The 12,973-nt window shown below is 44.3% G+C and overlaps 1 protein-coding gene across 5 annotated transcripts in view; it reads right to left on the reverse strand.

Annotated features, from left to right (window-relative positions):
* LOC140396561 (coiled-coil domain-containing protein 91-like) overlaps positions 1–12,973 on the reverse strand; it is a 266,598-nt gene that overhangs the window by 154,563 nt on the left and 99,062 nt on the right. For 4 of the 5 annotated variants that reach the window (XM_072485328.1, XM_072485327.1, XM_072485326.1 and 1 more), the window contains exon 6: positions 721–858. The exons of the other annotated variant lie outside the window; for it this stretch is intronic. In XM_072485328.1, the coding sequence (XP_072341429.1) occupies positions 721–858 (138 nt within the window). The remainder of the gene's footprint in view (positions 1–720; positions 859–12,973) is intronic. 5 annotated transcript variants of the gene reach the window in all.

The raw sequence follows: 12,973 nt of genomic DNA on the forward strand, positions 1-12,973 counted from the left end.
GCCATGTTGCCCATGCCAGAGATTGGGCCCGGTGGTGCCATGCCCTTAAGTGTTGGGGTATGGGCCGGGGGGGGGGTCCCGGAGGCTGCGGTGTGGTGTATGGCAGGGTCGAGAGATCAAGGCACATTTAAAAATGGCGCCCTAATCTCTTCCCGAGCCAGTGCAGGAAGTGAGGTAAGTGCAGCCATGGCGGGGTGTTCCCAACCGAGGCCGGAAAAACCGAGGCACCCCGTTTGATCATAGAATCACTAGTGCAGGAGGCCATTCAGCCCATTGAGTCTGCACCGGTCCTCTGAAAGAGCACCCTACCAAGGCCCAAACCCTACGCTACCCCTGTAACCCCACCGAAGGCCAATTTAGCATGGCAAATCCACCTAACCTGCACATGTTTGGACAATGGGAGGAAACAGGAGCACCCGGAGGAAATCCACAGAGACACGGAGAGGGAGTGCAAACTCCACACAGACAGTCACCCAAGGCGGGAATTGAACCCGGGTTCCTGGCGCAGTGGCACAATAGTTAACATTGCTGCCTCACAGTGCCAGGGACCCAGCTTTAATTCCAGCCTTGAGTGACTGTGTGGAGTTTGCACGTTCTCCCTGTTCTGCATTGGTTTGCTCTGGGCGCTCCAGTTTCCCACCAAAGATGTGCAAGTTAGGCAGATGGCCATGCTAAAGTTTCCCCTTGGTGTCCAGAGAAGTGCAGGTTAGGTGGGATTACCGGGATAGGATGGAGATGTGGGCCTGTGTAGGATGCTCTTTCAGGGGGTCGGTGTGGACCCGATGGGTGAAATGGCGTCTTTCTGCACTTAGGGATTCTATGGAAAATAAACACAGATTTTTCCACTTTGCCAATGTCCTAAATAAAAGAAAAATCAAAAATAGCAATTATTTTGCAATGCTCCCATTAAGAGAAAACCTTAATGCATCTAAAACTGGGATCTCAGAATGGACAATAACCATTTTGCACACTATCCAATTTCTGTACAAAACACAAGATAGAATCACATTGATTCCAAAATCAATTTTTCCAATTTCCTCTGCAGCAAAAACAATGACAAATAAAGTCATTAATTCTCAATGCTAAAAATTTAAATTTGAAATTGGCCTAGCTTGGAAACAGCGACTTCTTGATCAATATCATTCCCTTCATTGACTCAAATATGAACTCTCCAAGAACCACAGATCAGCGTGCTTATGTAAGCGCTGTAATGCTGCCACGGTATGCATTCAATAACTCTTCTTGGCTTTGATATTAATAATTGTGGCCCCTCAGCAGCACTGGGTCAGTGACTTAGCCCCACCAATCTCCATTTCAGTACTATTTGCTGGGGCCGTTGGAAGCAAATTGTAGCCAATTAGTCAAATATTCACAGTGGTTAGGACAGTGGTTAGCACTGTTCTTTCACAGCTCCAGGGTCACAGGTTCGCGACTTGGGTCACTGTCTGTGTGGAGTCTGCACGTTCTTCCCGTGTCTGTGTGGGTTTCCTCCGGGTGCTCCGGTTTCCACCCGCAAGTCCCGAAAGACATGCTGTTAGGTAATTTGTTCATTCTGAAATCTCCCTCAGTGTACCCGAACAGGCGTCAGAATGTGGCGACTAGGGGATTTTCACAGTAACTTCATTGCAATGTTAATGTAAGCCTACTTTTGACAATAAAGATTATTTTTTTTTAAAAGTTTTTTTAAAAATATTCATTTTTGGAAAATGATATAAATTCACTTGCAGTGATAAGAGATTTTACAAAAATTAAATCTGAGAGGAACTAGTGGGAAGCATCAATATATTAAATTAAATGAACCAGTTAGAAAAAGTAAATTAAAATCAAAAACTTGAGAACGAGGAGAGACTAGCAGTGCTAGCAAACGTTAACAGGATAAAGTGTTCAGATTTTATGACCACAATCTGGTTCTTGAAAAATAAACCAATTGGACCAGCAGTACAGAATGTTCTAGGGTTGAAATACTTGCATTCTATTTTTTCCCTGCAACATCATTTCTATCATTTAATGATCCTCTTTGTATGAACATGAATTTCATAATTTCAGTCTGAAAATCCCTCTTTAGCTGTTTTACTCTCACATTTGAATTTAAGCAATATTCTGTGTTACCCTTTTGTATAACTACAACAATCACAGATACCTCTACGGTCACTTCAACTGCAAAAGTCAGGTACATAGCATCCATTTTATCGGGTGCTACAGGTCTCAAAAGTCCAAAACGGCATTCATGGTGCGTCCAAACATTCCTAATCAGTCGTGCCAGAAGCCATATTGCTGAAAGGGTTGGTACATATGCAGCGAGCATGTGTCAGAATTATACAGAGAAGGCAGATAATTACGTCTACCAGTCTGTAATGATGAACAATGTCCCAGCTAATGCCCTCTGTTAGCAGCAAGCAGGTGCCCTATCAGTGCCATTTGAAGGGATCATCAACTACTTTCAGGTTTGTTTCTGACTAATTTCTAGTGGTTCTTGGGCTAAAATTATGGAAGTGTTAGTTGCTTTCTAGTATCATGATCGCAGGCCAGACGCCAACAGTGGCTAGGATACTGGACCAAAACCCCAATATTTTAGTTTATTTTTTAGACTGTGCTGAAAGAATTATTCGCTCCAGGAGTGATCGCATGAAAAAAATAGGGCTTTGGTATTTTTTTTTAAAACTTTATTGTGAACACAATATTAAACTCTTCAACTTCTCACCTTAAAGAACAGCTTACAATTACCCTGTAATGCTACTACTTAATTCGTCATTAAGCAACAAGAAAATAAACATACTGCTCTTAATCCATCTTAAACATCAGCAGGGTGTGGAGTATTACTTGCTTTATAGAACAGATTTGGGCCCCGATTAGAACCCCTGCGGACTCTGGCTGCATGTCCTCAAATAGCTGCTTCAAATGGGTTGTTTCAGCCTCTTCCTTGTCTTCAGACAAGACTGCTCTGCTTTACAATATTATTACTCTTTTTTAAACTGCTGGGAACGAAAACTGCCTTTACTTGTAGATTCTAACCCAGGCGTTTAACCCTTTAATTGCCCAATACATTTATAATCCAATTTTCCTAAAATCTTCCATTTGCTAGACTAGAATACACAATGAAGGGTAGGATTCTGAGGTATCTTGCAGTGTACATTCACAGGCCCCTGAAGGTAGCAGAACATGTAAATAAAAACAAGTTATTAAGCTGGGGGGGGGGATTATGCTAGAGCGCTAGTTAGAACACAGCTGGAGTACTACATATAGTTATGATACAAAGGTTATGGTGATAGTAGAGGAAAGGTTATGAGGATGGTGATACAAATTTTAGTTATGGGGAATGATTGGATAGGGTGGCATCCTTCTTCTGAACAGAGGAGGCTGAGGGGAGATTTAATTAACGCATATAAAATTAAGAAGTGCCTAGAGAGAGTGGAATGGAAAGACCATTTTCCATTAGTAATGGCAGAAGGAGGTTGGGAGTATTTTTTTGCACCAAAATAATTGTGGAGTTCTGGAACACTTAGAGGCAGAAGCCCTCATCAGATTTATAAACACCATAATGTGCACATGAGATGACATACCCTAGAGTATGGCAGGCCTAGAGCTGGAACATGGTGTTAGGCTGGGTAACTCCGTTTTCTGCAGGCATGGACACACTGTTCTACATATTTCTATGATTCTATGTAATGTTATGAAACTCCCATTTGGCACACCAACTGACTCACCACAAGGGATGTAGATGAACTATTAACTTCTTCCAAGCAAAAAGTTATGTGCAATTAAAAACTGATCCAAGCAACAAGGATCACAAAAATTGATGCTCATTGCTAGCTCAAACACTGGTATTTTCCCAGTATTTCACTTTGTGCATCATTCTAATATTCTTGCATGGCTTTATTCATAATAACATTTTTGCAGCTTCCATCTTTATCCTATCAAATTAAAGCCACAATTAAGATTAGCATCACAAATGCAATAACTGGGCAGCACGGTAGCATAGCGCAGCACGGTAGCATTGTGGATAGCACAATTGCTTCACAGCTCCAGGGTCCCAGGTTCCATTCCGGCTTGGGTCACTGTCTGTGCGGAGTCTGCACATCCTCCCCGTGTGTGCGTGGGTTTCCTCCGGGTGCTCCGGTTTCCTCCCACAGTCCAAAGATGTGCAGGTTAGGTGGATTGGCCATGATAAATTGCCCTTAGTGTCCAAAATTGCTCTTGGGGTTGCGGTGTTAGGATGGAGGTGTGGACCTTGGGTAGGGTGCTCTTTCCAAAAGCCGGAGCAGGCTCGATGGGCCGAATGGCCTCCTTCTGCACTGTAAATTCTATGAAATCTCTGAAACTGGCATTGAGAGGAGTTGCTATTCAGGAGAAGCATGCTACTGTTGCTGATGCTATTGTTGCTAATGCCATGCTTTTGATGCAAAATAAACAACTTACACTTGAAGCTTTACAACACCGAAGATATGGAAAAACGCATGGGGGAACTAAGAAATTTCTAAATTTCAAAGTCCCAACTTAGAGTGATGGGATAAAGTTTGTTCATCTGATTTCCCATCTCTGCACACAACTGTACAAAGGGAAATAGTTTCTTCACCAGGTGGGTTAAGGTACTAGGCTGTCCGTTGCTGGTTAAATTACAAAGGTTACGTACATACTGCCAGCCTCACACACCTATGCCTAATCCAGCTGTTCTACATTATCTTTTCCCCATAGTTATCCACTTGCTTCTGGTCCCACTAAAAGAACATCTTGGAAGAAAGGGCAATGCAAGCAGCTAACTTTATTTAAAGAAAGCGACACAAATCACTGAAGTGGAGAGCACGATGATATGAAGATAGAGTAACACAGAAACCGGAAATCAATAAAGATGCAGGGAAAGAGAGAGGGATAAAGTCAGAAAATCACCAAAATAAACAGACAAAACAGTAACAAAAATGGATACCCCAAAAGTGAAAGAGCAATGTGCACAGGAGGCTACCAAGCAGCTCTGGTAGAAAAAACTTAACGTAGTCACCATGTGCCCATGAACACAGGTAAAGAATCACCCCTTATTTGCTGGTTTGCAAATTTGTTTCTCTCTCTAAGGTCCCCCAAATGCACTGTGCATTTATCATTGAAAGGTCATAATGAGGTTCGTGGTAAAATGATTGATGCACATATTCTTTCTTGCTTAGGATCACCTAACCATTCGATAACTCAGCAATAGTTACTCAAAGGACTCAAGTGGTAAGTAAACTCAAACTTTTTGTAAAAAACGCACAAGACCATAAGATATAGGAGCAGAATTAGGCCACTCAGCACATCGACTCTGCTCCACCATTCAATCATGGCTGATATTTTTCTCATCCCCATTCTCCTGCCTTCCCCTCATAACCGTTGATCCCCTTATTAATCAAGAACCTATCTATCTCTGTCTTAAAGCACTCAGTGATTTGGCCTCCACAACCTTCTGTGTCAGAGTTCCACAGATTCACCAGCCTCTGGCTGAAGAAATTCCTCCTCATCTCTGTTTTAAAGGATCGTCCCTTTAGTCTGAGCTGGTACCCTCTGGTTCTAGTTTTTCCTACAAGTGGAAACATCCTCTCCACGTCCACTCGATCCAGGCCTTGTAGTATAGTGTAAGTTTCAATAAGATCCTCCCTCATCCTTCTAAACTCCAACAAGAACAGAACCAGAGTCCTCAACAGCTTCTCATATGACAAGCTCTTCATTCCAGGGATCATTATTGTGAACCTCCTCTGGACCCTTCCCAAGGCCAGCACATCCTTAATTAGTTAAGGGGACCAAGACTGCTCACAATATTCCAAATGGGATCTGACCAGAGCCTTGTACAGCCTCAGAAGTACATCCCTGGTCTTGTATTCTAACCCTCAAGAAATGAATGCTAGCATTGCATTTGACTTCCCAACTGCCGACTGAACCTGCACGTTAATCTTGAGAATCTTGAACTAGGACTCCCAAGTCCCTTGGTGCTTCTGATTTCCTAAGCCTTTTACCTATTTAGAAAATAGTCTATGTCTCCATTCTTCCCACCAAAGTGCATAACCTCACACTTTTCCACATTGTATTCCATCTGCCACTTCTTTGCCCACTCTCCTAGACTGTCCAAGTCCTTCTACAGGCCCCCCTGCTTCCTCAATACTACCTGTCCCTCTGCATATCTTTGTATCATCTGCAAACTTAGCGACAGTGCCCCCAGGTCCTCATTCCAGATCGTTAATGTATATTGTGAAAAGTTGTGGTCCCAACACAGACTCCTGAGGCACACCACTAGTCACCGGTTGCCATCCTGAAAAAGACACCTTTATCCTCACTCTCTGCCTTCTGCCAGTCAGTCAATCCTTTATCCATGACAGTATCTTATCCTTAACACCATGGGCTCTTAACTTATTTAACAGCCTCCTATACGGCACCTTGTCAAAGGCCTTCTGAAAATCTAAATACACCACGTCCACTGGTTCTCCTTTGTCTAACTTCCTTGTTATGTCCTCAAAAATTCTAACAGATTTGTCATGCATCACCTCCCCTTGACGAAACGGTGTTGACTCAGTCCTATTTTATCATGCACTTCTTTTTTTTTAATTTAGAGTACTCAATTCATTTTTCCAATTATCGGGCAATTTAACATGGCCAATCCACCTATCCTGCACATCTCTGGGTTGTGGGGTGAAACCCACGCAAACACGGGGAGAATGTACAAACTCCACACGGACAGTGACCCAGAGCCGGAATCGAACCTGGGACCTCGGCGCCGTGAGGCAGCAGTGCTAACCACTGCGCCACCGTGCTGCCCTTTACCATGCACTTCCAAGTACTCCGCAATCTTATCTGTAATAATGGGCTCTAAAATCTTATCAATGACCGAAGTCAGGCGAACCGGCCTATAATTTCCCATCATCTGCCTCCCTCCCTTCTTAAACAGGGGTGTTACGTTAGGACCCTCCTTCCTGCTGTGATTCCTGAAAGATCACCACCAATGCCCCCACAATCCCCTCAGCTATCTCCTTTAGAACTCTGGGGTGTGATCCATCCGGTCCAGGTGAGTTATCCACCTTCAGACCTTTCAGTTTCCCCAGAACTTTCTCCTTAGTGGTGGCCATTACATTCACCTCTGCCCTCTGATTCTCCTGGAGGTCTGATATCCCACTGGTCTCTTTCACTGTGAAGACTGATGCAAAGTAACAATTCAGTTTCCTCTGCCATTTCTTTTTTTCCTATTGCTACTTCTCCAGCCTCATTTTCCAGTGATCCAATGTATATTCTTGCCTCTCTCTTAGCTTTTATATATTGGAAAAAAACTCTTGCTATCTTTTTTTATATTACGAGCAAGCTTACACTCATATTTCATCTTCTCTCCCCATCCCCCCCCTTATTACACATCACCAAATGCAGAATAGTGTGCTCCCTAGTGGGCTGTCACAAGCTGCTCCAAAAACCATCTTAGTCATTCCACAAATTCCTTTTCTTGGGCTCCACTGCTAACCTGATTTTCCCAGTCCACCTGTATATTAAAGTCCCCCATGATTATTGTAAGATTACCTTTTTTACATGCCTTTTCTATCTCCTGATTTATTTTCTGCCTCACATCCTGACTACTACTAGGGAGTCTGTACATAACTCCCATTAGGGTATTTTTTCCTTTGCGATTCCTCAACTCCACCCACACAGATTATATGCCTTCTGTCCTATAATCGCTGGCTGGTTTAGCACAGCGGGCTAAACAGCTAGCTTGTAAAGCAGAACAAGGCCAGCAGCGTGGGTTCAATTCCCGTACTGGCCGCCCCGAACAGGCGCCGGAATGTGGCGACCAGGGGTTTTTCACAGTAACTTCATTGAAGCCTACTTGTGACAATAAGTGATTATTATTATTATATTATTATCATTCTTGTTATCGATTTAATTTAATTCCTTACTAACAATGCAACCTCGCCCACTTTGCCCATCCTTTCAGTAGGACACATACCCTTATATATTTAGATCCCAGCCCTGATTTTCTTGCAGCCACATCTATGATGCCCACAACATCATACCTGCCAATTCTGATGTGCGCAACATGCACATTTACCTTGTTCTGTATACTGCGTGCATTTAGATACAACACCCTCAATCCTGCATTGCCCACCTCCCTTCTCATATTATTCCCCATTTTTGCTCTGCCTGAAGTTAGTTTCCTGCCACCTTCTATACTCTCAGTTCTATTAAGTGTTCTGGAAACTTTACCAACGTTTCCTGAACCCTCGCCCCCTTTAACTGGTTTAAGGTCCTCGTCATTAACCTGCACTTCAACCTGCTCTAACTTTGTTTTCTAATTCTCCGGACATCTGAACCCTTCCTCCACTATTAGTTTAAAGCCCTATCTACAGCCCTAGTTATGAGATTCACCAGGTCTCTGGTCCCAGCATAAATCAGATGAAGACCATCCCATCAGAACAGGTCCCCTCTTCTCTGGTGTCAATGCCCCATTAATTCAAACCCATTTCTCCCACACCAATCTTTGAGCCACACATTTATCTCATTAATCTTATTGACCCTATGCCAATTAGGCATGACTCAGGTAGTAATCCAGAGATTATTACCTTTTGGTTTTGCTTTTTAATTTAACTCCTAGCTGTTCATACTCCCTTAGCAGAGGGTCTGTCCTTGTTCTATCTATATCGTTGGTACCTATGTGGACCACAACAACTGGATCTTTCCCCTCCCACTCCAACGTCCTCTGCAACCCAGATGAGATATCCTGAATCCGAGCACCAGGCAGGCAACACATCCTTCAGGATGCTCGCTCCTTGTCACAGATAACAGTGTCAATGCCCCTAACTAAACTGTCCCCAATTACAGCTACATTTCTTTTCTTCCCCTCCCCCACTTGAACGGCTCCCTGTACCACGGCGCTGTGGTCAGTTTGCTCATCCTCCCTGCAGTCCCTCACAGGGAGCAAGAATCAGAAACCTGTTGGACAGGAACAAAGGCCAACCTCCTGGGTCCCTTTACCTGCCTCACTCGCAGTCACACGCTGACCACTGGCCGAATTCAAGGTAGTTAATCTAAGTGATTGCCTCCAGAAACGCAATGTCCAGGTTATACCACCGCCCACCCCCCTTTGATGTGTCGCAGCGACCGAAGCTCAGAATCCAGCTCATCAACTCTGAGCCAGAGTATCTCAAGCAACCAACATTTATTACAGATCTGGTATCTGGCAATTACAATAACGTCCATCAGCTCCCACATCATGCAGGAACAACGCATCACCCAACCCTCCACCTTGATTTTCTTTCATTAGTTTCTAATTTGTTTTTTAACTTTTTGTTTAAAACTTTTTTTTAACATCTCTCATTACCTCAATCTGAAAGCAATTTATAACCAGCAATTTAAATGGATTTTTAGATATAGCACAGCTTCCGATTAGCAAATCAAATTACAGCCTTCCTGTGATGTTACTTCTCAGTTTTTTTTCCCCAGTTGCAACACTCCAGAGTATCACTTACCTTCCCAGGCTGCATGCAGAATTCCCGAGGTAAGTTTTTATATCCGACCAACCAATTTCTGCTGAGTCAGTTAGTTGTAAACTGGAACTTTTGTCACATTATGTTTGTCAGATCTTGCTTCAGTTTTATGTTCTTAAAGTAATTTTTTCCATTATACAATAGCGCCTACAATTTCAAAGACATTTCTATGCTGTATCTAAGAAGCAATTTGCAGTTCCTGATGTTGTGAAAGGTGGAACATAAAGAAACATACATTTGGTAAAGACCAACTTGTCGCTGGCGTGGCATAATAAAGTCATTTTTTTTTAAATTCATTTACGGGAAGTGGGTGTGGCTAGTTAGGCCAGCATTTATTGCCCATCACAAGTTACCCTTCAGAAGGTGGTGGTCAGTTACCTTCTTGAACCGTTGCAGTCTCTGAGGTGTAGATACATCCACTGTGCCTTTAGGGAGGGAGTTCCAGGATTTTGACCCAGCGACAGTGAAGGAACAGCAATATATTTCCAAGTCAGGGTGGTCAGCGACTTGGAGAGGAACCTCCAGATGGTGGGGTTCCCAGGTATCTGCAGCTCTTGTCCTTCAAGATGGTAGTGGGTTTGGAAGGTGCTGTCTCTGGAACCATGGCAAGTTACTGCAGTGCATCTTGTAGATGGTACACACAGCTCCCATCGTTCGTCGATGATGGAGGGTTTGAATGTTTATGGAAGGAGGAGCAATCAAGCTTTGTCCTGGATGGTATTGAGCTTCTTGAGTATTGTTGGAGTCACACTCATCCAGGCAAGTGGAGAGTATTCCATTACACTCCTGACTTGTGCCTTGTAGATGGTGGGTAGGCTTTGGGGGTAGGGGGGTGGGGTGAGTTACAAGCCATAGGATTACTAGCCTTTGACCTGCCCTGGTAGCCACAGTATTAATATGGCTAGTCCAGTTCAGTTTTTGATCAATGGTAATCCCCAGGATGTTGATTGTGGGGGATTCAGTGATGGTAATGCCATTGTATGTCAAGGGGTGATGATTAGATCCTCTCTTGTAGGAGATGGTCATTGCCTGACACTTGTGTGGTACCAATGTAACTTGCCATTTGTCAGCCCAAGCCTGGATATTGTCCAGGACTTTCTGCATTTGGAACATGGACTGCTTCATTATCCGCGGAGTTGCAAATGGTGCTGAACATTCCGCTATCATCCCCACTTCTGAACCTATGATGGAAGGGAAGTTGTTGCTGAAGAAACTGAAGATGGATGGGCCTAGGACATTACCCTGAGGAACTCCTGTAGTAATGCCCTTGAGCTTGAGATGATTGACCTCCAACAACCACAGCCATCTTCTTTGGTGCCAGGTATGGCTCCAACTAGCGGAGGGTTTTCCCCCTGTTCCCCATTGTCTCCAGTTTTGATAGGGCTCCTTGAAGCCATACTTGGTCAAATGCTGCCTTGGTGTCAAGGGCAATCACTCTCACCTCTGGCATGCAGCTCTTTTGTCCATGTTTGTACCAAGGCTGTAATGAGGTCAGGAGCTGAGTGACCCTGGCGGAACCCAAACTGAGCATCCGTAAGCAGGTTATTGCTGAGGAAGTGCCGCTTAATAACACTATTGATGAATCCTTCCATCACTTTGCTAATGATGGAGAGTAGACTGATAAGAGTGGTAATTGGCTGGGTTGGATTTCACCTCTGTTTCTTGTGTACAGGTCACACCTGGGAAATCTTCCACATTGCTGGGTAGATGTCAGTGTTGTAATGGAATGGAATAGCTTGGCATGGGGTGCAGCAAGTTCTGGAGCACAAGTCTTCAGTACTCTTGTCGGAATATTGTTAGGGCCATTGCAGTATCCAGTGCCTTCAGCCGTTTCTTAATATCACATGGAGTTCATCATATTGGATGAAGACTGACATCTGTGATGCTGGGGACCTCCAGAGGAGACCAAGATGGATCAACCACTTGGCATTTCTGGTTGAAGATTGTTGCGAATGCCTCAGCCTTGTCTTTTGCACATATGTGCTGCGCTCCTCCATCATTGAGAAAGGGGATATTTGCAGAGCCTCCTCCTCCAGTGAGTTGTTTAATTGTCCACCACCATTTACGGCTGGATGTAGCAGGACTGCAGAGCTCAAATCTGATGCGCTTGTTGTGGAATCGCTTAGCTCTGCCTATTACTTGCTGCTCATGCTGTTTGGCACACAAGTGTTATAGCTTCGCCAGGTTGACACCTAATTTTTCTGTATGCCTGATGTTGCTCCTGGCATGCTGTCCTGCACTCTTCATTGAACCAGGGTTGATCCCCTAGCTTGGTGGTAAAAGTAGAGTGGAGGATATGCCAGGTTGAGGTTGTAGATTCTGGTTGAATACAATTCTGCTGCTGATGGCCGGCAGCGCCTCATGGATACCGAGTCTTGAGTTGCTAGATCTGTTTGAAGTCTGTCCCATTTAGCACGGTGGTAGTGCCACACAACACGATGGAGGGTATCCTCAACGTGAAGACAGGACTTTGTCACCACAGGGACTGTACGGTGATCATTTCTACCGATACTGTCATGGACAGATGCATCTGCAGCAGGCAGATTGATAAGGAGGAGGTCAAGTTTGTTTTTCCCTCTTGTTGGTTCCCGCACCATTTGCTGCAGTCCCAGTCTAGCAGCTCTGTCCTTTAGGACCCAGCCAGCTCAGTCTGTGGTGGTATTACCGAGCCACTCTTGGTGATGGACATTGAAGTCCCCCACCCAGAGCATATTCTGCACCTTTGCCACCCTCAGTGCGTCCTCCAAGTGGTGTTCAACATGATAATCAGCAGGAGGTTTCCTTGCCCATGTTTAGCCTGAAGCAATGAGACGATGTTGAGGACTCCCAGGGCAACTCCATCCAGTGTGCCACTACCTCTGCTGGGTCTGTCCTGCCAGTGAGACACGATGATAGTGGTGGCTGGGACATAAATCTGTGAGTATGTCTGTGTCAGGCAGTTACTTGACTAGTCTGTGAGACACCTCTCCCACCTTTGGGACAATCTTCCAAAAGTCAGTAAGGAGGACTTTGCAGGGTCGGCAGAGCTGGATTTGCCGTTGTCGTTTCCAGTGCCTGGATCGGGTGGTCCATCCGGTTTCATTTCTTTTTTGTTGAATACAGAGTTGTAACAACTGAGTGGCTTGCAAGGCCAATTTCAAGAGCATTTAAGAGTCAACCACATTGCACTGGGTCTGGAGTCACGTGTAGTCCAGACCAGGTAAGGATGGCATTAGTCAACCAGATGGGTTTTTATGACAAATGTTTCCTGGTCATCATTAGACTTTTAATTCCAGCTATTTTATTGAGTTTAAATTCCACCACCTGCGTGGTGAGATTCGAACCTGGGCCCCCAGATCATTATCCTGGGTCTCTGGATTACTAGTCCAGAAACAATACCACTACGCCACCGCCTCCCCGTAGAGTTGTAAAGTCAAAGCATGGTATTAATTTATAAACATCGTAAGTGCCATTTGTCGTAACTCGAATGTCACAAAGTTGAGGACTGCCTGCAC

The sequence above is a fragment of the Scyliorhinus torazame genome, chromosome 19 (genome assembly GCF_047496885.1).
Source record: "Scyliorhinus torazame isolate Kashiwa2021f chromosome 19, sScyTor2.1, whole genome shotgun sequence".
Lineage (NCBI taxonomy): Eukaryota > Metazoa > Chordata > Chondrichthyes > Carcharhiniformes > Scyliorhinidae > Scyliorhinus > Scyliorhinus torazame.